At 38.0% G+C, this 24,955-nt stretch overlaps 2 protein-coding genes, 1 long non-coding RNA gene and 1 pseudogene across 5 annotated transcripts; 1 reads left to right on the top strand and 3 right to left on the bottom strand.

Annotated features, from left to right (window-relative positions):
• Nucleotides 1-2,499: 2,499 nt before the first annotated feature.
• Nucleotides 2,500-11,263, bottom strand: LOC133721410 (uncharacterized). 3 transcript variants are annotated; one of them, XM_062148014.1, is made up of 14 exons: nt 11,101-11,262; nt 10,964-10,998; nt 10,809-10,890; nt 10,634-10,718; nt 9,620-9,703; nt 9,373-9,530; nt 8,410-8,466; nt 7,645-7,804; nt 6,163-6,382; nt 4,620-4,733; nt 3,929-4,054; nt 3,795-3,846; nt 2,898-3,090; nt 2,500-2,787 (listed from the first exon to the last, which is right to left on the bottom strand). In XM_062148014.1, the coding sequence occupies exons 1-13, from the start codon at nt 11,197-11,199 to the stop codon at nt 2,941-2,943; spliced, it is 1,422 nt and encodes a 473-aa protein (XP_062003998.1). In that variant the 5' UTR covers nt 11,200-11,262; the 3' UTR covers nt 2,500-2,787; nt 2,898-2,940. The 3 variants fall into 3 exon arrangements, with proteins under 3 accessions (XP_062003998.1, XP_062003997.1, XP_062003999.1); XM_062148013.1 differs by having other exon boundaries at nt 2,500-2,797; nt 11,101-11,261; XM_062148015.1 differs by lacking the exon at nt 2,500-2,787 and having other exon boundaries at nt 2,994-3,090; nt 3,929-4,044; nt 11,101-11,263.
• Nucleotides 11,264-13,812: 2,549 nt separating this feature from the next.
• Nucleotides 13,813-14,627, bottom strand: LOC133720057 (uncharacterized). The gene is made up of 2 exons (XR_009851652.1): nt 14,037-14,627; nt 13,813-13,948 (listed from the first exon to the last, which is right to left on the bottom strand). It is a non-coding gene; the product is annotated as an uncharacterized LOC133720057 (long non-coding RNA).
• Nucleotides 14,628-16,931: 2,304 nt separating this feature from the next.
• Nucleotides 16,932-19,876, bottom strand: LOC133720347 (protein STABILIZED1-like; annotated as a pseudogene).
• A 2,572-nt stretch (nt 19,877-22,448) lies between these two features.
• On the top strand, nt 22,449-23,477 carry LOC133723219 (uncharacterized). The gene has a single exon (XM_062150037.1). It carries the CDS (start codon nt 22,449-22,451, stop codon nt 23,475-23,477), a length of 1,029 nt encoding a protein of 342 aa, XP_062006021.1.
• Nucleotides 23,478-24,955: the final 1,478 nt, after the last annotated feature.

Here is a 24,955-nt window from a genome sequence, read left to right as displayed (position 1 = left end):
TGATTTAATTACATAAGGAATGCAATTAATGTCATGTCATAAATGCATTCCAAGTGAGGAGAATGTCAACACTATAAATACATCTTCTCAAATAGGAAAAATTACCCAAAGTTCAGAAGTCGTCAAACTTATGAAGAATCATCAAGCTGCCAAATAGCCTATTTCTTCACATGGGAAACTTTAGGAACATTGCATGATTCAAAATCAAGTATTCATCACCCTTGAGTAAAGCACCTATTCGGAATCCAGGCAAACTCTCTACAAGGTCAAACACCTAAATATCCAAGTTCTTCATCAAATTAGTGGAGAATCAACAAGCACCGACTATTCATCAACCACCAAAGTTGTAGAATGCCATATGACACCACTCGTGGTTTAAGTCTAATTAAGATCAAGCCTCTACGGCCCTTGATCAACCGTCAACTTCAAATCGTCAACAAAGTAAGAAGTTCAAACTATAATCGTCTGATTCAAAATCAAGTGCTCATCACCCTCCAACCTCAAAGATCAAATCAAAGGAACGTCTTGTAAAAAAACCTTAAATTTCTTTAATACAAATATATTATTTTGTAAACGTGTTTCTGCTTACACTAGTACTTGGAGAAGGATTGTCTTTGTTGCTAAGCTCTTCCATTAGGGTGTTAAATAAAGGATTGTGATGGGACTCAAGTTGATTTCTAAAAGGATATATAAAATGGTTGGATGATGGCATGGTTCTCTTATGTCTAATTTCGTTAACACTTTTGGTATTGATCTCAGCCTTATGTTTAGTGATTTTCTGAATGAGGATGGCTGGAATTTGGGAATAGTGAAAACTCGTTTGATAAAAGCATTGTTGCTAAAATCACTAATGTCCCTACTAGTTTGGTTGGGGGTGATAGTGATAGGATGATTTGTTGTGCCTCTTCAAATGGCAGATTTTTAGTGAAATCCGCTTACTTAGTCATTCTTAATGTACATGACAACCTTATTACAATGTGGAATTTTATTTGGAAGCTGCATATTCCCCCAAATCTTAAATCTTTGTTTGACTTCTATATATTGGTAAAAAAAATTACTAATATTGAGAGAGTTTGAAGGAGGATCCCTTATGATGCCAATTGTTCGATTTTCAGACAATACCAAGATTTCATTCTTCATCAATTAAGAGACTCCACAAGACTCTTCATATTTGAAAAATGGTTATATCCGGAGGGACTTGGCTCCTCTAAAGTTATGAGACTATGAAATTAGCGTATTTCGTAAACTCTCCATCCTTCATGTAATCTAATATAAGGAGCCACATCAATTAATTCTAATTTTTAGTGTTTTCCTTCTTAAACACCACAAACAGCTGTTATGTTTTACAATTATTAAAAAAAAAAAAAAATTACCTTCACCTTTCAAGGGGCTTTATAAACTTGTGAGTTTTTTCCTAAACAAATTAATAACAAAGAATTGGTATTCGTGATGCAAAGAACAAAAATAAACGAATGCTAAACTCTCTCTTTCTTTTTTCTTTTTCTTTTTTTTTTTTTTTTTTCTCTCTCTTAGAAACAAATTGAGGTTGTTTTCATATCTGAATCTTGAAGGCCATGAGAATTATACTTTGTTCTCCATAAAACTGATTCAGGTTATACCAACATGATCTGCTTGAATATTTTCCTTTTGTTTTAGAAAAATAGTTAGTCTTTCCATGATGTTGAATTAATGGAGAGTAGATTCATACACAATCGAGTTGGCCCATCTTTTCCACATTGAATTTAATGGGGAGTAGGCCCATTTTATAATCAATTGATAGTTATAATCGAGTTTTCCCATAGCAAGAGGGATTCGACTCCTCTAAAGATAGGAGACTGTGAAGTTAGCAAATTTCGTATAATCTCCATCCGTCGTATAATCTAACCGCTAATAGAGAGCCACATCCATTAATTCTAATTTTTTGTGTTTTTGTTCTTAAACACCACAAGCAGCCGTTATGATAAGCAATTAATTCAAAAATGTCTTCCCCTTTTAAATTACTTTATGTACTTGTGAGTTCTTTCATGAACAAAGAAACAGAGAAATGGTATTTGTGATGAAAAGAACAAAAATGAATGAATACTAAACTCTCATTCTTTTTATTTTTTCTCTCAGAAACAAATTGAGGTTATTTTCATATTTGAATCTTGAAGGCCATGTGAATTATATTCTGATCTCCATAAAATTGACTCTTACTGACCTGGTCTGCCTAAATATTTTCTTTTTGTTTTAGATAGATAAGCTGTCTTTTCCATGTTGACTTATTGGAGTAGATATATATGAAAGTAAAATCCAGTTGGCTCATTTTAAATCAATTGATAGCTATAATTGAGTTGGCCCTTTTTCATCAGGTTGTAATTACCTGAATCTTTTTTTTTTTTTTTTTGGTCAAAGTAATTGCCTGAACTACTTTAGCCTTCTTCGGAATTCTACACCCAAATGGCCAAATCCTATTTCATTTTGGAAGGCAAACGAGTCAGTGATAAGAAAAAAGACCAGTAAAAGAATTGTAGGTAATGAGGTAAATAATGGGATCAAAATTTTCCATCCGTATAAAGGTCATCATTATTTCATACAAACTACGATCACAAGTACTCCTGTATTAAATGTATAGAGGTAATGGTCTGGAACCCTGCTACATACTTCTAGAAAAAGGGAAAACTGTATCGGTTGCAATTAAGCTGCTTGCTTACCCCCACAATGCAATTTGCTTGTCTTGACACCAAAGATGGAATTTGTTTACCACTCATAGATCATAATTTGACCAACATGACATAATACTGGTACCTGCCAAGTGCTACATGAACAATTCGCCATCAATTGATTCAATCGGTACTGTTCATAGAAGTATATCATTAAGAAGATTAGCAAGCAAAATGAATACATGATATACGCACCCCTCTTCTTTGATAAGCATAAATACTAAAACTGATTAGCGTCTCAGTCAGCATCACCAAGTCCATCACTCCCGTCCCCTCTTTTGGATATAGGCGCTAAATGTGAGCTTGACTTGGTTTGTGAAGCAATTTCAGCATTCTTTCTCAAGACAGCACCTGGTGATGGGTATGGACGCTGTTGGAAGAGAGGACCCTGGAAATTTCATAATCACAAACATGAGAACGTCTCAAACACAATGAATTTTAAATCGTGAAAACAAGATATAACATTTGCTTTTGTATCACAATCGATGCAGCAACAGTCATTTTTTATGGGTGTGGATAACTGGAAATTATTCCAGCAAATGGAAAAGCATCCATAAATATTGTAATCCACGAATATTGTACTAGTGGCAAAATACCAAAATCAATAGGTATTTGTACCAGAGTTTTGGACAGGGTATACATGACTTTATCATGTGACCACCGAGTATATGATCACTTTGCCAGTTATACTGACTAGCAGGTATGAGGCTACTGAGTGGTTCCTGTGCATTTCAATTTCATTACCTACTTAGCTAGCCACCTAAAAATACATGAAGTTTTGTAGAAATTCTCTAACAAAATACATTTAACTTGAGAACGTCTACACCACCTCCCAGATTGTCCATTAAGCCTAGTAGTTTAAACATTGTTTTACTAAGATGCTTTCCAAATGGAAAAAGATAAAGAATATATATCCAGTAGATTGGACTAGACCCAAACATATATAAGAGTAACACCAAGTTGCTCCTTCCGAATTTTCTTCATTTTCCCTTTTCTCCCTTGAAAGACCATAAACCTAAGTTCAATTCACTAATGGTATATCAGCAGAAAATAGATGAGAAAAATTCGTTGAGGCAAAAGTAAATGGTTTACTGTAGCAGTGGTATCAGCTGCTCGTGGTTGCACTCCTTTGAGGCCTACCACCCTGCAACAAAATCAGCACAAGATGAATTTACAATTGACAAATGGAGAGATAAAATAATGCTTAATGAAGTTTTGGAACATACCAGCCACCACGGGGAGCATCTGAATAAGAGCTGGGGTCCATAGGATCCAATTCATCATCCTCAGAGTGTGCACGTTTCCTACTCTCTCTTCTATTCCCTTTTCCCATTGGAGGTTTCTGATTAGACCTAAAATTCAATTATCAGTATCAAAATTACCTCTCTCTAAGCTTTGTAGAAATCCTTTCTATATCTGTCTGATTAAACAAAGTAAATCACGTAAAATGTTCCAACGTCCAGCCCCAGGTTCATTGTGGCAGTGAAACATCAAGCATGACAATACAACAAGTCCATCAGAGACTCCATCCTAATTGGGCATTTGCTTAGTGGGTGGTCACGCCTTATTAAAAATTAAAAGCCTTAAAAAATCATGACAAACCTGAACAAATATTAACACTACAGAAATCTTTATTTCATTATTGTTTAAAAGTGAGAATAAGCCTCTAAAGACAGCTATAAAGCTGTGTTGTATGAACTTGTACCTTTCTACAGGTTTTGTTTTAATCAACAACCTTTCAGTCCTTAAACTATAAAAAAAATGTTTATTTCAAGAAAGTTTAAGGCTAGTATTATGGTTAGTGATGGAGAAACATAATGGCAGTTAATGACGGGTTGTCCGCATTTCAGGTTACAACTCCTCAGTTTAAGGCAAGGCAAGTATTGACGAAAATCTAGCTCAACGGAAGTTGCATACCTCTGCATGGTGGCCTTTTTGTCCAAATCACCTTTGGTATCTGCAGGACTTGTGGTCTGGTGATTAAAATTCAAGCTAGTTGTCATGTACTGGCTTTGTGGAAGACCAAGAATTCTGCACGTGATAAAATATTTCAGTATCACCATGATTCAAGGAAGATGAATCATACATGGGCACTGAAGGAGCTTTAAAAATTTGTACACATCAGAGGGGGGGGGGGAGAACAATGTATCTAGTAATTTATTACAAATCATGGAAACATATTGTGAAAAATGAAACACTAAGCACGAAACATGATATAATGCAATAGACAGCTGGACAAGAGTTAGTTTTGAACAGAGCAGGTTTTACTTCTTGTATGTTTCCCTTTACCAAGTTCAAGGGACCAAAGAGCGTAGATTATTTTGTGATTTAATCATTTCAGGAGAAACTTGCAGTCTTAACCTTTGGCCCTTTACGTGGGATAACATTAGTTAATAGTGAGGGATGCCAAATGGAGCTTTTTAATCCGGTTAGAATAAGCCCAAAGTTGAGGAGGTGCTGGTGAAATTAACTCTCTTTAATTATCATCTGTTATAGGTGGTATAACAATTGTTAAACATGAGGTATGCCGAATGGAACTGTTAGAATCCCATCGGAATAAGCCCAAACTAGAGGAGGTTCTGGTGAACTTAACTTTAGTTATTCCGTTTTCACATCTGACCTTCAGCGAGGTGTTTTCTTAAGATCGTCCATCCAATCCTATGTTTACCTCTTCATGTATGTGACAATGTGGCAATTGATAATATCTATATGACATGACAAACGAAGCTATGTTTGGAAAGCACCAGCTCCTTTTGGCCTGGATTGCAGCATGTGCAAAGCTTAATTTGCTCCAGAAAAAGAAACCAGATGTGTGTTAACCCAACCTGGTTCACTGTGTGTTGACAGGAGAGTGAGAGCATACACCATGCTCTAACTCATTGTGCTGTTGCTTAAAAGCTTTGCCATATCTGTTAAGGGAAGCAGAGAAGACTTGGGAAAATCCAAAGGGATGTTTTTCCTTGTTAGGTGGCTTAAAGGTTTTGCAGAACGTTAAGGACTAACCCCGTATGGAATTGCAGCGTCTTGGGAGTTATGTGGTTCAACGGAAAGGATCAAATATAGTTTTGGGGATCATCAAAGGATGGGGATGAAATATTGGGTCCTCTTTCTGGGGTACCAGATGCTTTTAGGGGTGTAATCATCTTGTGGGATTGGCATGTATCTGCTAGCTGGCTGTCTGTATGTCATAAATTGGTTATTCAATACTCCTAGTCTACTGTTTGTATTACTGAGTTGTGTCAAACAGTCTTTATTAAATAAAAGATAAAAAGGGAATGGGTTGTACTAATTTAATCCGCAAAAAGAAATTCGTACTATTAAAAGATCCCACCAAAGTCTATTTGCGCACCTGATTGAGCACTTATCCACACAAGTATTGATAAAGTATACAATTATGAAAAACATACAATAACCAACAGACCAGTCAATAGATAGCTAGTGAGCAAGGGAGTCATCCTACCTCGTGCAATGATTGCAGTAATCCCACGTCTGAACAAGGCCTACTCCCCATCCACCACAACCCATGCATCTTTTTTGTTTGGATAATTGATCCTTTTCTACTTGTAGCTCAGATGATTGTTCATCCCAATGAACAAAATGTCGAGATGCAGCTTGCTGTGATGAGTCAGGGTGTTTCCATTGTGAGACATGTGTCTTCATATTGTAGTAATACTTGTGACCTGTGTATGCACCGGGAGTTTTTACCTTAAAAACAAAACAAAACAAAAACAAAAACAAAAACAAAAACTTGAAGCAAAATATTATTTTCAAGCTTAATCTGGTTAAGTTAGAGTTCCACATGTTCATGAAGAAATCCCAAGCAGTGCCTAGCTCTCCCTTGAAATGATGCAGAATATAAACAAATAAGAAAAGTACTCTATTTAGAGATATTAGACTTTTAAATTAGCTTATTGTTATTAGGAATTACCTATCCTAGTTCCTCTTGTTTCTCCCTTCTCTAATTGTTCTGGCAGTCTCCCTAGTCTATCTATTTGTCACCCCTATTCGTCTATTTATCCTTCTGTAAACCCTAATCCTCCCCTTCTATCATCTACTGTCTAAAGATCTTATCTATTTTCCGATTGCTCCTACATCATGAAACTTTCTTAATGAAACATTACCATTGTTATGCCTAATAAGAGAAACCTGATATGTCCTCTGACATCAAATTCAATTACCATTCTTTTTTAAATGAAACACAAATTTTACCAATAAAGTGAATAATACAAGTGAGGTGAATGAGATATCCACTCTACCATATATGTAATAAACACTAATAGTCTCCCCACTCAACAGAGCCTAACACCAAAAGGATTCATCAAAATGTTTACATAAAGATGCCAAAAGAGAATGTAAACTTGACTATCGCAGAGCAACTCCACCTCCTTACCTTCCAAGGTCTTACTGATTTCCAGACACAAGATCAAAGACCACATACCCCACCAACACAATAACCGCCTTCCTGTTATACCCATGAAAGATGACTAATCCGAGGACAAATTTGAATTACGTCAAAAAACCGCTAAGAACAAAGGCCATATCTGTCCTTTGAATGCACAATGGTAAACATCAATTTCCTCTCCTCATCTATCATTCCCTCTCAATTCATTTTAGTCTATATCAATTTCTATTGCTCATTGACCTCTTACTAAGCTGGGGAGAAACATGAATTATCAGGAAGCTGAGGAGCTGGCTCAGTTATTGGTGTCTTAGAAAATATTGTGTTTGTCCTACCTAAGCAGGCTAGAAGAACTGAAAGTTGAAGCCATCAAGAGTCTTCTCTTTCAAATCTTTATCAAGAAAATTAAAGGATAGTCTTTCTCTCTCCTTTTGGTGCCCATCAAGTCTCGAGCAATATGAAGGCTAAAGTACCGTCAAAGGTATGGATGCTGGTTTACTTACTCTAAGAATAACATATGCTTATGTAACATTTTAGGCATACCTGTTGTTTCATCCAAAGCCTCCACCCAATCTTCCGGAAGGGATAAAGGTGATGGAAGTGGTGTATTAGAAGATGTTTCAGCAGGCTTTTCCCATTGACTCCTCCCTGTGGTCTCATTAAAATAATACAAAGCACCACTTGCAGGGTCTTTTGCCGCCACCTATGTAGTGATTCAAAAAGTTACAGGATAATGCCAGCCGAAACAAAAGCGCATGAAAAAATTAAAAAGAATACAATCTCTACTACTTGCATAAACATAAATTATACCCTCATTCTATTCACCCTTACAGCATTGGATTTGCAACATACTTTTACCGAACAAAGAAAACAAAAATGAGCTTGTATATGCTACTTGTTTATATGCTTTAGTCGAATGTGATGGCATGGGATGTCAAACACTGCAAACCCCACCTAATAAAACTCATAAGCTATATAATTGTCACTATGAAATTTAAACAGTTACATCTTATATCAACTTCTGACCAAAATAAGATTAACTTTCCATATTTGTTTAAGATTATCATTAAAGTTGCAATGTTCCCACTCTTTCTTATTTTACTAGTCGCAATGTTACTAGACACTAGTGCAAGGCTGTGGGTGTATCCAATTCTGAACATGTGATTCATGATCCACAAATCATTTCTCAATCAAAAGTTAAAAAGATAATGCAGTTACACACGTATCTCTACAGCAGCTTGCACTCCGAGAAAAATATACCTAATAAAAAATGCAAATCTTAAATTATATCTTACAACTTATACGCACCCATCCAGGAGGCAATTTCCCATATTCCATCTGTTGAGCTGAAGCACTTTTTATTTTCTGAAATATAAAATTACAGGTTAATCCAGGGATAAGAGAAATTAAATGTCAAAGTTCAGCAGCGCAAAAGAAAAAAATAATAACTATTATAAAATTTAAAAAAAAAACTAAAAGAATAAAATCAGAGCTATAACTTGCAAAATACATCTAAATTATAATAGGTTAAGAATTTTCAGAAGTCAAAAAAAACATTTGTTTTCAATATAGTAAATACTAATGGAGAAAAACGTAAGGGAGTGCAGTTTTGACTATAAAAACAAAAAATAAAAGATAAAGAGAGAAGTAATAAATTATGTAAAAGAAACTGAGGCGTCAATTCTAAGCATCCATGAATTACAAAGTGGAGCTGGAAGACATAAATTACAAGAGGATCATGATCTAGGGAATGAACTTGCCATATTGGTAAAATACTCAAAAGAATGAGTCGTCAATGAGGCACCCCTGTAATTGAGTTTATAGCCTACATTGACCTAATAAACAACCCGAGAGACTTGACCCAAATTTGCAGAATGCTAATAGAACTAGGATACCACAACTTGCCCATTAATAACCCATACATTATCCTCATCAGAGCTAAACTTCTAGTGGAGTACCACAATACCCACATATCATGGAAACACATTTATGATATGACAAACTATCCAACAATTGTTGTTACTACCTGTACTTCTTTTTACAACTTAGATCAACCTAGTAGACATGATATCTAGCCTGAACACATGCTTCACAACCTACAAATAAACAGAACAGGCATATCACATCAACCACCAAGATAAAAAAAAAAAAAAAAAAAAAAAAATTCAGAAACTCCATTTTAAACTTGCACAACAAGATTGAATTGTTTAGCTTCAGATCTAGATTTTTGTTTCTTAAAACAATGTAAATCAAGCTTGAAAAAAAACTTACAAGGTCGTCTTTGTTTGAGTCATCTTTAAGAATACCCCTATCTCGCAACTTTTTCTTAAGATACTCGGACAATTCTTTAGATGGAGGTTTCTGTTCAAAGTCCTTATCACGCTCAAAGTTCATCTGTCCCATTTCATTGATTCCAACTCCCAAATTCCCTAGGCATCATATGTACAAACAATGCTTTTTACACCAGATTTAAGAGATAAAATATTAGACATAGTCTGAGTGCTATAATCAGTCTTACTAGGCGGAGTACTATTGGACCTCGTCCCACCCTGATAAGCACCTCCGCCTGGTACACCATAGCCGTTTCCAATTTCTAAGTTACCTGTTATGACAGCAATACATGGAAGCATTATTCAGATGAATCCAGAATGAAGATTAACTACTTTGTTAAGTTATTTACATATTGAATCTGGTGAGCGACTTCAAAATATGATGCATAGACACTGCAGATGAGGCCTAAAAATTCTACTGAACTCAATTAAGCCAATTTTCACTTGGCAGTGCTTTTTCAGTCTTTCCAGTAAGAATTTAAATACATGTGGATTTGGAATCCAAGCCTTTGTCGATCACTGTGAGCTTACGAGACTGAAATGGCCTGAAATTTTTGTACACACATCAAATTCAATGCCAACCTATTAATTAACTTGAAGGCTTCCTAAATCATATGAAGCTTTCCAATGACGTATAACAATTTGTTTGTATGATATCTTTCAAAAAAATTGGATAACATGAATATCTTTTGGAAACATAAATTGGATTTCAAGAAACCTACGGAGATATTAATCGAGAGTAGATGAACTTCATTTCATGCCAAACCAAAAACTTTAATGTTTCTATGACTGAGTAATCCTTAAGCGTGCCTTGTTGCTATTTTATGAATTGACCATTCAGAATAGCAATACCAAAGGAATGTTTCTTTTCACAAAACTACACACCATTTCATGATAGCGGTACTAGGTCAATTACACCACAAAAGCTGAAGAATTTCTAAACACCTACAACCAAGTTACCACAAAAAAAGAACAAGACTATTCATCAAAATTGCCAACTCAGTCCAACCAACCTCCATTTGATTAGTCTAATGCAATCAATCAAAAAGAAAATGGTCTACACTTGTAACCTCACCCCAACACATATAATACACAAATAGAGGAAAAGGAAAGCACCAACCACCGCAACTGTATCCATGCTCTCTCTCTCTCTCTCGTAGAAGAAAATATGTAGTAGATGTTGATGGTAAAAAAATAGGAACCTTGTTGATCAAGGACAGTAGATGATTTGCCACGTTTTACAGCCATAAGAGCTCGATGTTCCGAGGTCATCCTCAATAGATGCTCCTGTAGCAGCAGCAGCAGCAGTAATAAGCAGAATAGGCGAGAAAAAACAAGAAAAGGAGGAGGATTGGTTGAGGCTAAGAGTAGAGAGACCTTGAGAGCGCTGGGATCAAGGCGTTCAGAGAAGATGTCCGAATCATCCTTAGGAGGAGAGCCACCCACAGCTCTTGCTTCTCTAAAAACCATGACATATCATATCATAAAGTTATAAACAGAATCGGAGATTCTAATAGTAAATGGATACAAACCTTTGAGTTCGTATGATATTCTGCGTAGAAATCTCCTATTATATATAAGAGCAAGTAATCACATGAGTTCTTCAGATGAATGATACAGCAAGAAAGAAAAATCAAAAATCAAGAAGAAAAGGAGCAAACTAGTGTACTTGTTCGTGCAACACCACATTTTGCGCAGCAATTTCAATTTGAGGCAGTGAGGAACGTGGAACGCCGGGAGGGGGTGGCTCTGCCTCATACTCCTCCATTCTCTCTATTCAATTATACAGTGGGCGCATAACAAACCCTAAACTCTAGAGTACGAGACACCTAAACCCAATCGCAAGCCCACTCACATAATCTCACACATGTAAGAAATTTTAACACCCAAGTTAATTCCAGAAAAAATTTTAACTTTTTTTTTAGAATTTACCCGTAATCGATAATGCTCATTGTTACACCCCAGTTTCTTACTGGTTTACGACAAGTTTTACTTTCTTCGGTTTCTGTTTTATCGTTTAAGGGATCTCAAGTAATTCTCTTTATGCATGCTTATTGTAATTTGGAGTTAAGGCACTATGTCCCCCCATGCCTGCTTAATCTTGTTTATGGGCTGAATGCGGACGGAGACCAATTAGTTGATTTTTTTTCTTCCTTATTTTAGCCATTATGCCGTTTGGTCAGCATTTCAGATGCGTCTTACAACCTTGGAACTTTATTATTACTTCTCTGATTTTTGCTTCGTATTTATGATTTATGGCAATGCGATGTATCACGGAAAACAATTGGTACATACATCACCAGTTCTGTTATCTAATTCTGTTTTATGGTTCTAATCAGCTGGTTTGGAAATACAAAACAAATTTCATGTAGTGAGTGAGTTATCTAATTCTGTCAACAATCTATGGATGTTTGCAGCTTCTCAGGCTTTGAAACAAATTCCCATAAGCATCCCATGATTTTCTCTCTCAATCAACTACATTTGATTTTTTTTTTATAAATCAGTTCTTTTCTTTAGCAGAACTTTTGCTAAATTTGTGTCGAGTCTTTTTTATATAATCACTACTCAGTTCTTGTTAAAAATCAAGAACATTGTTGCTGACGGCCAAGTTTTGAGCGTTTGTTTCAATGAGACATCTGGCTTACTTGTGGCTACTTCTGAATGGCTTAGAAGAACTCAAACTTGGTAAAATTGCTTTTAAATGAGAAATCACTTTTTATGCGAACTTGGTAATATTGAAAGTGTCATTGGGCATCAGTGTTACTCTATGACTTCTTGTCAAATGATAAATTTTTATTTTTGATTGTGGATTTTGTGTATTTGATTGAGGGGTTTTGTATTTCAGGGCCAAAAACTCAGAATATTGTATTTGACTGCAGTCTCTGGCGCTGTAGGCATTGTATGACAGGTCATTACTGCCATACAAAGCTTCAGATCTGCATTATGTCTATTACGTTGCAGTCTGCCTCAAAGAATTCACAAGCAATTTTCAGTCGTTGAATTAATTACAAGTTTTGTGATAGTAATCTTCCCCTACAATCTCTCTTTCTTCAGTAGTTGATGAAGTTTTCAACCAAAAAAATATGGTGTCCTCGAGTCCTTGGTAACAAAATAATACACACTGATTGATATAGACAAAAGCATGAGCCAAGCTGCTGCTGCAATTCAATCCCAGACGTGTTTCTTCATTAGAAAATGCCATGAAATAATAAGAAAAGAGAGTGCAGTCTCCCAACAGAGTTGGAATCTGATACTAAAACCATTAAGAATAATCATCAACAAAATCCTCGGCTGCTTCCTCTAGTGGTATACTTATTTACCATCAACATGTAAAGGACCAGATCCTCTACTTGGATTCTTTCCAATATGCAGCCCTTGAGGAATCAAAATAGTAGTCTTTCAATAAATTTGATGCCCAAGACTGGTTCCATTCCGTCGTAGAGAAATGTACCAAGATTCAGTTTTCAGAGGAATACGCCGCACCTCCTGATCTACTTCCACCCACAACTCCATAAATTCGCATCCTCTTAACCTACCAGTCAACCAAGCTTTAGGATAGACATCTTTTAACCCGAAGCCGAAAGAAAAAAAGTAACTTAGAAAAACTCCAAATTGTACATGAACTATTGCGATTTTTTTTTTTTTTTTTTGTAACTATAATTTTTTTTTTACCTTAAGTGATATCTCCACTATTACACCGTCACCAAATATAGTGCATCCATTAGGGCTGTCAATGAGTCGTGTCAGGTTGGGTTCGTGTCGGGTCAATGTATATGTCATGTCACAAGAGACAAACTCAAACCCAACCCATTTATTAATCGTGTTAAAAATTTAAACTCAAACACAACCTGTTTATTAAACGGGTTACCCGTTTCCAACCCGCTTAACCCATTTAATAAATAGGTCATGTAGTATTGGACTAAATGACCATATTTGGATCGGGTAAAAACTCTAAATGATACATGAACTATTGTGAAATATATTGTTTAATACCTTTTTTTTTTTTTACTCCAAATAGTACATCAAGTATTGTGCCGTTACTAAATATAGTACTTCCATTATAAATAGAAAAAGTAAAATAAAATTGGACTTTTTTATTATAAAAAAAATATATATTTATGGATTATAATGATAAAATGTTTATGAATTTTAGTACATCTTTGCTCATTTACATATCAGTATTAATTAAGCCAATAAGACTTAATGTTAAATTTTTAAAATCACAACCCTACCCCCAAAAAAGGACCTCTACAACTGCACTTTTCGATACATCTTAATTCTCCTTGGCATGAACTAAACCCTTTTTTTCTCCTTCTTTACCTAACTCTGCCATATGTGAGACTAAATCTTGAGGGACTGAACTTGGGTCAAAACATGCAAATGCAAAGCCTAAATACAGATTCTTAACTGACATTCAAACTTACTCGTCCATAGCAACTACAACCAGCTTCCATGACATGACGACATATTACCTCTTTCTGTACAGTTGCAGCGTTATAGCAAGATACACATTTCCCCTGCAGCACCACAGAACTATGTAAGTGAGCATTCCTCCTACATAAACCATAAACCTAATGACTCTTTTCCGGTCTGATAATACATAACCTGAAACTTTACTTAATCCCAAGCCCATATAGCTACCATTAACAACTCCGCCGTTCGCCTCTCTTAGCTAAACTTCAATCATCAAAGGAGAAAAGATATCCTATATATGTCTTGTATTATAAGTCTCTTGGGTCTAGAATTGAGAACACAATCGCTGCTTAAGAAGAAAGGATTTGCAACCAATACACGAACTAAAATTGATTCAAATGTAAAAGCAGACGAATTGAATTTGGAACACTATTTATCGAATCGAAGTGGTAAAGTAAAAAATTAGGGAAGAAAAACGAGAAATTGAAAGAGATTTGAGATTGAAAGAGAGAGGGAAAGTTTGGTAGACGGAGCAGAACCAGTGAGAGCAATTGGCTTGACAAGGAGTGTTGAAGACGCCATGCCCATGGCAGACGGAGCAGAGAGATACATTTTCCAACAGTACTTTGAATTGAATTCAAAATTAATGAAACTATAATATCAGAGAACCAGTGAGAAGAGCACCAAAGCAATGCATCTTAGAGGTCACATGGCCATCATGCCCAGAGAAGCAAAGAACTTCAATAAGAAGCTCATACCTTCCAAATAGCCGGCCATAATGAAGAATAATTGGTGATTGGTTAAAAGTTTAATGAGCTAGATGGTTCTAGGCCAGGGGAGGGAGAGAAAAGAATTAATAAGCATCATGCATGAATGTTTTCTTTTTCTATTCATACCAGTATCACATTACGACCTAATATACTTGATGTTCCACCAAAACTCATGTAAATGTAAACAAAACTCCTTCATATTGGCATAAATATCACATAGCTTATTTACAATGAATCACTAAACCCATCCAAAAGCCAAAATGGCCGTCGTCCTATATATTCAGTCAATTGTTCAATAGAACTAACTATATGTATATACCAAAATGTTCACTTGGTCAGTTATTAACCAAGAAAATAATGCTCAACCACCATTGGAATGGCAGAGAGAATTATTATTAAGTTGAGGTGTTTTGTTTTGTTTTCCACTCTTGGATGTAAATCTAAGGGTTATTGAACATAAATTCTTTTGTCAGCAATTGACCAGGTGAGCACCACTATATGTATATAAAAGGAGGTTGAGGTTGGAATCTAGCAGTAGAAGAAAATGCACGGATCCGTAAGTAGTTTTTGTTTTTATTTCTATTTACACCATTCTCAGTAAGTAGTTTACTTAGACATAACAAAAACATGATATAACATAATAGTTACTAGCATCGGAACACTGAAATCAATCAGTGCAAAATCAAAACTTAATTATTTATAGATTCAAAATTAAAGTTCAAACCCGAAGTTCTAGAGAATTGGAGTAATATTGACAAAAACCCGCAATATTTCACAGAACTTGAGTAAATTCTGTATACTGAAATTCTGTATACTGTTGTTCCCTATAAGGTAAAAACAGTAATGCATGTGGTGGAGAAACGGGGATTCACAAGTATGGAGGGAGGGAAAAAGAGAAGCATTAATGCAAGATTTAAAGAGATCTCATCAATCGTATTCTATACCACTTAGACCTCAAAAAAGTGCAAGATTAGTTTGTTACGCCTAAAGCTTTGTACTTCACTTGTGATGCATACTCTAGGTAGGCCTGTGGCTTTGTCTAAATTTTGCAAAACTAACCATTACTAAGACAATTAAATCCTAAGTTCTTGTCATGATATTGGCGGTACTTACTAATATAATTCAAATGTGCAAACTTTAAGGGTCCTATTTTAGTTGTTCACCTAGGGCCTTCCTCTGAGGACCTGACTGTGTTCCCTAAAATTGAAAGCAGAAGAAAAATCAATTAAAACAACAAACTCAAGGGACAGAGCAAAACCAATCAATTAGAACTGGAGCTGGTTTGGGCAATTTGTGGGTGATTATGTACCTAGGTAGATTGATCCAACTTCCCAAGGCAACAGCATATATAACGTCAAACATATGCTGGATATAATGTCAAACATCCAGTATTTTGGGAATTCTGCCAAGAAAAAAAGGTAAGGATAATTTTTTAAGCATACATATTTCTATGATACTGTTTCAAGCACAATAAAAACAACCCACTAAAAAACCACTGCAAGTGGTCTAGTGGTTCTTGTCTAGTTGGGTGTGCTCCCCAACCTAGGTTCGAACCCCGAAGCTGTCAAAGTGGCCAGGCACTGTGCTGCAATGCATAGTTGGAGCATTTCACATGCGCCGAAGGGTTTATCTTGGGCCTAGGAAGCCTTTGAGTTCCCCTTGACAAAGTCAAAAAAAAAACAACCCACTAAAATGAAGATGAAGATTTAAAAATAGAATACCTTGGCCACAAAACCAACTACACTAGATAAATTGTGGAATATGTTGGTAGATTTTAGAGTACATAGATAACAAACCTGTAGTTTGTCCATCAATCACTTCACAATAACAAAGCTCAGAATATCTCTATCTCTACAAAATGAATTATTTCAAATAATCAATCAATTAAACCATGCTATCATTCTGATTTTTGGAAGCCTTTGGGTTCCCCTTGACAAAGTCAAAAAAAAAAACAATCCACTAAAATGAAGATGAAGATTTAAAAATAGAATACCTTGGCCACAAAACCAACTACACTAGATAAAATGTGGAATATGTTGGTAGATTTTAGAGTACATAGATAACAAACTTGTAGTTTGTCCATCAATCACTTCACAATAACAAAGCTCAGAATATCTCTATCTCTACAAAATGAATTATTTCAAATAATCAATCAATTAAACCATGCTATCATTCTGATTTAAAATAAAAAAATAAAAACAAAAACAAAAAAGAAATAGGAAAAAAGAAAGCTCAACAAATGATAAGAAGTGAACAAAGATTTTCTGTATTGCGACCATCTTGTACGATATTACCTGAAAATGCAACCCAGCAGGAACTACTGTTGATTTTGAGCTGTGGCTGCATCTTCCTTCACAGCTTTCTTCAAGATAGTTTCAGTTGGTTGGTGCCAGTTCTCCACGGCCTTTGAAATAGTTTGCCATTTTTCACCATGCTTTGGTTGTGCAGCAACACACCATTCCAGTACGTCCTTCCGGGTCTCCTCAGTTCCATTCTGAAGTTCAAACTTGTAGTATAAAGTCCAGAAATCTCCAATATCTGGGGCATGTGTAACTGCCAGGTTGAGCTTAGTCCTAGCTCTATCTATCTTTCTTTCATGCCAAAATAACTTGGCCACAGCAGCATTAACATGGGGATCTTCCTTACCACAATATTTGTAGGCATCTAGACTTTTGGTCTTCCTTTGAGGACCAAGTACCATCCCAATAGATGCTGCCCACAAGATACCACTATTGGGACACTCCTGCTCCTGCAAAGCCTTTGCCATCAAAGTATCAGCTTCCCTCTTATTACCATGCCTTAGTTTAGCTCGAACAGCAGCAAGCCACAGTTCAGGATTACGAGAGTTCTTCTTCCTGGCTGTTGTGAGAACTGCACGAGCTTTACTCAGACCATTCCTCTTCTCTTCAAGATTTGCTAGAGAAAGCCAGAGCGATATACAATTGGAGTAGTGCTTGAGACCCGATTCATACGCAGCCTTGGCTTTTTGAAAATGATTGAGGCGTTCCTCTAGCTGTCCAAGCATCAACCACAATTTAAAGAATGAGGGGAAGCGCTTCAACCTTTCCTCAAGAAACTTCCTCTCCTCATCAGAGTTCCCTAATTCTCTCTGAAGAATTGTTGATTTCATCCATACTCTTCCACTAGACCCTTGCTCGAGTTTTGTCAAGAATCATTCTAGCTCTCTCTTGCTCATGATTTTCAAACTCTAACTTAAATGCAGCAAGCATAATTTCTTCAGAATTGGGAAGGGATTTAGAAGCTTCTTCAAGGATCATACGGGCAGCATTCACGTCCCCAGCAAGCCAGTTCTCCTTAGCAGCCATAAGCCAAAAGAATTCAACCTGTGGTAAGTACTTCACTGCTCTACAAAGCAAAGCATCAAGAGATTCCTTGGTCCCATGGCTCTTTTCAAGCATCGCTGCCTTGCGCCATACGCTCTTCTTGGTTAAGAAAACAGTGCATGTGCATAAATTGCTCTGGCTGTTTCAATGGAACCACTCTTCATGTACTCCTCTGCATCCGCAAGCCAAGTCATCTTCCTATCCTCTTCTTCAATGCCAACCCCAACACTGTTTTGAATGATTGCTTGGCAAACTGCCACATGCCCAGCACGCTCAACCTTTTCAGCTTCCTTCATCCATGTTTCTCTGAAATTCACCAACCCTTGTTCCTGCAAAAGCTTTATACCCCTTTCAATAATCTTCCCAACCTTAGACACATTCCCCCTTACTTCTTCCAACTTGGCTGCTTCAACCCAAATGGCGCGCTCTTTTGGAAGATGCACTCTAGCATTATTAAGAATCATCTTGGCAGCCTCATAACTTTCTGACCTCGCAAGAGCAATCCAAAATTGAACCTCCAACGGACAAACCTCCACGGCCCTATGAAGCAAAACTCTCATATCCTTGTCATCTTCATGACAGAGATCGATCACTGCCTTCCACAGCCTAACGCAACGAAGATTTTCATTACTTTAATCCAACGCTTTCCACAACACCTTCTTCTTATTCGACTTATCATGCTCCAAATCCATAGCCCTCATCCACAAGTCCACCGAATTCGGTATCTGCTTCACTCCCATAGCAACAACCACCTTCGCTTCGCTGGGGCTGACAAGCCTGCATGCCTCTAGCCACACATCCTCATTCTTCGGACACATATGACAGGCTTTCTTAATGATCTCCCTGGCTTCCTTCAACTTCCCCACCATCTCCTCCAACCTCGCAGCCGCAATCCAACCACACGGGTCCTTAGGCTTCGACTCTCTTACACTCCTATACAACTGTCTAGTCTTCTTTATATCCGAAACATCAAAACTAGTACTAACATTCATACTCAAAAGACCACTAAGATACCCCTTTGGATCCATACTGGTGAGCCCCGAAACCGAATCCGAAAGCCTTTTTAATTTCAGCTTCATCACTGTGCCCTTTCCCTCGCCCAATGCAGTCAAATCTGTACTCATTGGGTCTATAGACGCAACATGCTGCCTCTCCAGCCTGGCCTTCTCGAAAAGGGTATCCGGCACCGAAACAAAGCTTTCGAACTTCCTCCTCTTCCTGTTCTTCCACGAATAATCCCTCATTTCTGGTAAGCTCTCCCATTCCTTGACGGACACGTAACTCAGCTTCCTCTTCAACTCCTCCAGGATCTTCTTCGAATTCTCAGCATTCGACTTTTCCTCCATCTCTTTGTTCTTAGCTTCTCTCCTATCCTTCCTCCTCGAGTCCTCTCATCAACCGCCGCGTAAACGGCATCAGCCGCGTCGTCTTCCTCGTCGTACTCCGCGTCGGCGAAAAGTCCCATGTCGTTTCCTTCGAACTCGTCGAACTTTTGGTTCTCGTCGTAACCCTTGTCCTCGTCGTCCGGATTTTTCTGAACAGCTCCAATTGGAGGGGGAGTGGGGCGGGCGGGGCCGATGTCGGAGCGGGTGGTGAAGCCGGTGGCGCCGCGGCCGAGGCCGGCGAAGTAGTTGGGCGGGGGCTTGGCTGTGAGGAAGGCGTAGCGGTGGGGCTGAGTGCCTCCGAGGAAGGGGGTGTGGAGGGTTAGGGTGGAGAGGGGTCCGATGCCGAGGTCGGAGAGGAGTGCGGCGTCGTTTTGGGTGGATAAGTGGAGGCTTTGGGAGAGGAATAGGCGCTGGTGAGAGATGGGCATGAGGGAGGTTTGTTGGATTTGGTGCTTTAGGGTGAGGAGGGTGGTGGTCTTGGGGTTTAGATTTAGGGTTAGGGTTTTGTGGTTTGGGGTTGCAATGAAAACCATTGTGTTTTCTGGTGGGTGATTCGAGTCTAAGTAACAGAGAAAAAATATTGAATTGATAGAGACAAGTACTTGTATATAGCCATATAGGCATCGGGTGGCGCTGCTATAGAGCTTTCCCAGTCCAATGTGGAATAGGTTTCCCGTTTCCTTCATAATAAGTAAGCAATCCTTTTTCAGCGAGGAATCCTAATCCTTGAAAAATACATGTCCTCTGTTTCTTTGCTTAAGCCCAGCATGCTAAGTTAGTAAGTTCACGTTTTTTCGATGAAACATGCTAAGTTCATGTTAATTGTTAAAGCATACTGGGAAGCCGTCAAGTTTTCATTCTTTTATCTTTGCTTGTTTTGGATCTGTAAGCACATTATCAAGCATTTAGAAAATATCGTATTGTAAGCACGGAATTTGAACGCACAGACGCTGGTTGTTTGTTTGCGTAGTGAAGAACCTATTTGGTTGGTGAAGCTTTTTGATAGAAGTGAGGAGCTCTTTTCACTTCTTCCATTACAGTTATTTGTACATACCGTGTCAAATGTTTAAAAAAAAACGCATATTTTAATTAAAATCACACTTGTGTTTCCTACAATTCAAAAATTGGGTAATGGATAAACAAAAAAAGTCTGTTACCATCGTGGTCTTGCTGGAACGCGCCTCACGCGCCTTCCCCAAAACCGATCTGCTACTCATCTTCGACTCCGATTGGTCCATTCCCTCTCAATCTCTCCGCCTCTCTCCGGCTACCTGATCTCCCTGGTGGCTACCCCGGCTTTCGTCTTCTCCGCCCTTCCTCCTGGAAGTGGCGGAGGCCTTGATTCCACGACGATGCAAAGGAAACGTGTGAAGAATGGTGGTGACATCAGCTCCGACTTGGAGGCTCTCCGGATGGAGGATCTTGATTCTTCGATTCATCCTTCACCTACTCTGCAACCTCAGATGACCTATGTCGGGACTCTCAAAAACCCGGTCGATCGTTACCGGCAGACTATGACTGAAGACTTCGAATTTACCGACGAAGACTGCTCCTACTCCCTGGGTAAGCATGGACAGAATGTTACTTTCTCTGATAAGGTTCATAATAAGCTTGACTATGATTGGCGTTGTGCTGTGATCGTTAAACTCATGTGGAAACCTAACTCCACGAACACTTTTGATTTTATGCTAAGAGGATTAAGAAGGAAATGGCAAGTGAAAGGGAGGTGGCAACTCATCGATTTACCTAATGATTTCTTCATTGTCAAGTTTAATCTGGAGGAAGATATGAATTATGCTCTCTGTGGAGGTCCTTGGATCCTTGCTGGGCAGACTCTGATTGTTAGAAAATGGAGACCTGATTTTGATCCCATGAATGAAGTGCTTGGAAAGATGGCTGTGTGGGTCAGAATTTTTGGTTTGCCTGTCAAATTTTTCAAGGACTATACTGTGGCTAAAATTGGGAAAATCCTGGGTGATATAGTCAAAGTGGACAAACTCACAATTGGTCAGGCTAGAGGGCAGTTTGCTCGTATTTGCATTGAGGTTGATCTATCTAAGCCTCTACATCCTTTTGTTGAAGTGGAGTCCATTGCTTATAATGTGGTTTATGAAGGCATCTCTCTCATATGCTTTGAGTGTGGCTGCTTTGGCCACTCAAAAGACAAGTGTCCCTCAATTAAGAATGATACTGGTGAAGCTGACAAAAATCTGAACACTTTTAATGCTACCGCTCTATCTCATTCCTCTAGTGATGAGACATCTTCTCCACCTGAGATGAATGTTTCTACAATGCTGCAAGATGTGAATGCTCAGAGACAAGGTGACATTATTAAAGAAGACATGGGACCTTGGACGTTGATGAGTTATAGGAATAAAAAGAAGAATGGAGAGTCTGGTGGAGCTAGGAAAAATAGTAATGGCAGTGGTTCCAGATTTGCTGTTTTGCAGGAGGAAAGTGGCAAGGACTCTGAGTTGCCTGAGCAGACCATTGAGAATAACTCTTCTGATAGTAGCCCTCCCATTGTGAAACTTTGGAAAAGCCTTCAAGTGAAGAAGAAGAAGACAGTTCCTATGAACAATGAGCCTACCAAAACCAAGATTGCTGCTACTACCCATACCTCTGCCAGGAAATTTGGCCCCTCTGGTAACCATTCTTCCTCTGTGAAAGTTAATGTTCACAATGATAAGACTATATCTCTGAAGACTAAAGGTAGCTCTAGAATCCCTATGAAAGATGTGTCTAATGTTGAAAATTCTAGTGGCTCTAGAACTGATCTTCAGTACCAAAGAAAATCCAAAAGTGTGGCTGTTTCTGGTCCTAAGCATAATTCTCACATTTTCAAAAAGCTCTCCTTTGAAAATATGGGAACCAATGCTTTAGGAGATGGAATTGCGGCCATCTTTGGGCATTGTCCTCCTGAGGAGGCCATTGGGGACAAGGCTAGCACCTCATCTCTTGATATGGACTCTGAAACATTTGTGGAAAAGACCTTTACTGCTAATAGCATGATGACCAATGATGATAACCTACCTTCCCAACATGGGGAGGGTATGGTTGATGCCTGATCTTGAGATGCTTAACCTCTCCTTCTTTGCATTCTCAATGTTTAAAACTTTATTTTGGAATGCTCGAGGTGCTGGAAGTGAGAACTTTAGATCTGCAATTGCAGACCTTGTTAAAATTCACTCTGTTGATGTGTTAGCTATTTGTGAACCCCGTGTTCAATTTTCTAAAGCTTGTGCTAGTCTTAGACTGCTTGGTTTCTCTGATTCAAGGGTAGTTGAAGCTGATGGTTTCTCTGGTGGCCTTTGGTTACTTTGGAATAGTAGCAGGATTAAAATTGACTTCATTGATGAAAATTTTCAATCCATTTTTGTTAAAGTTACTCTCCCTGGCAAGCCTTCCTGGATGCTTACTGTTGTTTATGCCAGCCCGACTCGCACTACTAGAGCTTCACTATGGCCTTACTTAGATCACCTTTCTGCCAGTTTCAATCTTCCTTGGATGCTTATTGGTGATTTTAATGAGTTAGTCTCCTGTGCTGATAAAAATTGTGGTCCTTTCACTGGGCGTTTTGGTGGCCTTAGGGAATGGATAAATAGAAATGCTATGATTGATATGGGATTCCATGGTTCTTGCTTTACTTGGAGCAATAATAGAATCAAAGAAAGGTTGGATAGAGGTTTCTGTAATGTTTCTTGGAGAGCTACTTTTGATGAAGCCTTCATCCAACACTTGCCTAAAACCAGGTTTGATCACTGTCCTATTATCATGCAATTATTCTCTAACAATTTTGTGAACAGGGAGGCTGCCCCTTTTCGCTTTCAAGCAATGTGGTTTTCGCATGATAACTATGTTGATTTTGTATCCAACACTTGGAGTTCTTTGACTGGTGACTTCTCTTCCAAAGTCAAGGCTCTGGCTACAGCTCTTTCTAAGTGGAACAGAGATGTGTTTGGCCATCTGATGCATAAGAAAAAGAGACTCCTAGCCAGAATTGGGGGAATTCAAAAGGCAAGAGACAGGTTTGAAAACCCATTCCTGGTTAATCTTGAGGCTGATCTCATCCAAGAATATGAAACGCTCAGGGACCAAGAAAACATGTTCCTGGAGACAAAAATCAAGAGATAATTGGCTTCAGGATGGTGACAGAAACACTAGGTTTTTCCATCTTACTACTCTGGTTAGAAGGAGAAGAAACAAAATTGAGGGCCTTTTTGACAGCAATGGTAACTGGTTTACTGACTCGGATTCCATGAAAAAGATTGATGTTGACTTCTTCACTGATCTTTTCTCTCACCATTGCTCTGATGATGTTAGATTCTTAATCCCATATTTATTCCCTCCTATTGATCAGTCAAGCTTAGATAGCATCTGCAGGCCTATTACTCTTCTGGAAGTCAAGGACTCACTCTTTTCAATTGGTGGACTGAAGGCTCCTGGTTACGATGGCTTTCCTGCCATCTTTTATCAGCACCATTGGCAAATATACTCCTGTGAGCTTTTCAAAGATGTTAGTGAAGCTTTCATGTCTAGCACAATTCCTCCTGGACTCAATCACACAATTATTTCTCTCATACCCAAGATTGATGGACCACAGCATATGGCTAATTTCAGACCTATTAGTTTGTGCACTACAATCTACAAGGTGATCTCTAAAATTATTGTGGCTAGAATCAGGCCTTTGATGCAGCATTTAATCAGCCCTAATCAGGTTAGTTACATTCCTGGAAGACATATTTCTGATAATGTCATGATTGCCCAAGAAATGCTTTTCAAGTTTAAAAAGTCTTGTGGAAAACTAGGTTTCTTTGCTTGGAAAGTTGATTTATCTAAAGCATATGACAGACTTAGTTGGAATTTTATTGAGATGGTGCTTTATGAGGCTCAATTTCCTCATTCTTTGGTTAAATTGATCATGCAATGCATTACCTCTACTAGCTTTCAGATTTGTTTTAATGGTGAATTTACTAATTCTTTCCAAGCTCATCGAGGCATTAGACAGGGTGATCCTTTGTCACCCTACATCTTTGTTTTATGCATGGAAAAGTTATCCCATCTTATTCAATCTACTGTTGATATTGGTCATTGGAAAGCTGTTAGAGCTTCTCAAGATGGGCCTAAAATATCTCACCTATTTTTTGCTGATGATTTGATGCTCTTTGCTGAGGCCTGCCCCCATCAAGCTTCTGTGTTAAAAAAGTGCCTTGATATCTTCTGCTCCTTATCTGGTCAAACAGTTAGTTATGAAAAATCTCTCATTTACTGCTCTCCCAATACTTGTAAGATGACTGCTTCTAGAGTCAGCAATAATTGTGGTTCTCCTCTGACTAATGATCTTGGCAAGTACTTAGGCATGCCTCTCATTCACTCTCGGGTGAATAAACATACATATGATGGGATTTTTAACAAAGTTCAAGGTAGTCTTTCTAGTTGGAAGAGTAAGGTTCTAAGTTTGGCAAGAAGACTAACACTTGTCCAATCTGTCACTTCCTCCATCCCTGTGTATGCCATGCAAACTGCCAAGTTGCCTTTAAGTCTTTGTGACAGGATTGATAAGTTAAACAGGGATTTCATTTGGGGAGATACTGAGGACAAGAAAAAAGTGC

Source organism: Rosa rugosa, chromosome 7 (assembly GCF_958449725.1).
Source record: "Rosa rugosa chromosome 7, drRosRugo1.1, whole genome shotgun sequence".
Classification (NCBI taxonomy): Eukaryota; Viridiplantae; Streptophyta; class Magnoliopsida; order Rosales; family Rosaceae; genus Rosa; species Rosa rugosa.
Note: the sequence above shows the minus strand (reverse complement) of the source record. Positions and strands in the feature narration are given on the sequence as shown.

Excerpts from the sequence above, each read along its gene's own strand:
- LOC133721410 (XM_062148014.1), bottom strand. The coding sequence starts at position 11,199 with ATGGAGGAGTATGAGGCAGAGCCACCCCCTCCCGGCGTTCCACGTTCC. Across the intron at positions 4,734-6,162 it reads TACTGCAATCATTGCACGAG|AATTCTTGGTCTTCCACAAA; the intron begins GTAGGATGACTC and ends TATCACGTGCAG. Across the intron at positions 3,091-3,794 it reads CAGCTGATACCACTGCTACA|GGTCCTCTCTTCCAACAGCG; the intron begins GTAAACCATTTA and ends TGAAATTTCCAG.
- LOC133723219 (XM_062150037.1), top strand. The coding sequence starts at position 22,449 with ATGTTTAAAACTTTATTTTGGAATGCTCGAGGTGCTGGAAGTGAGAAC.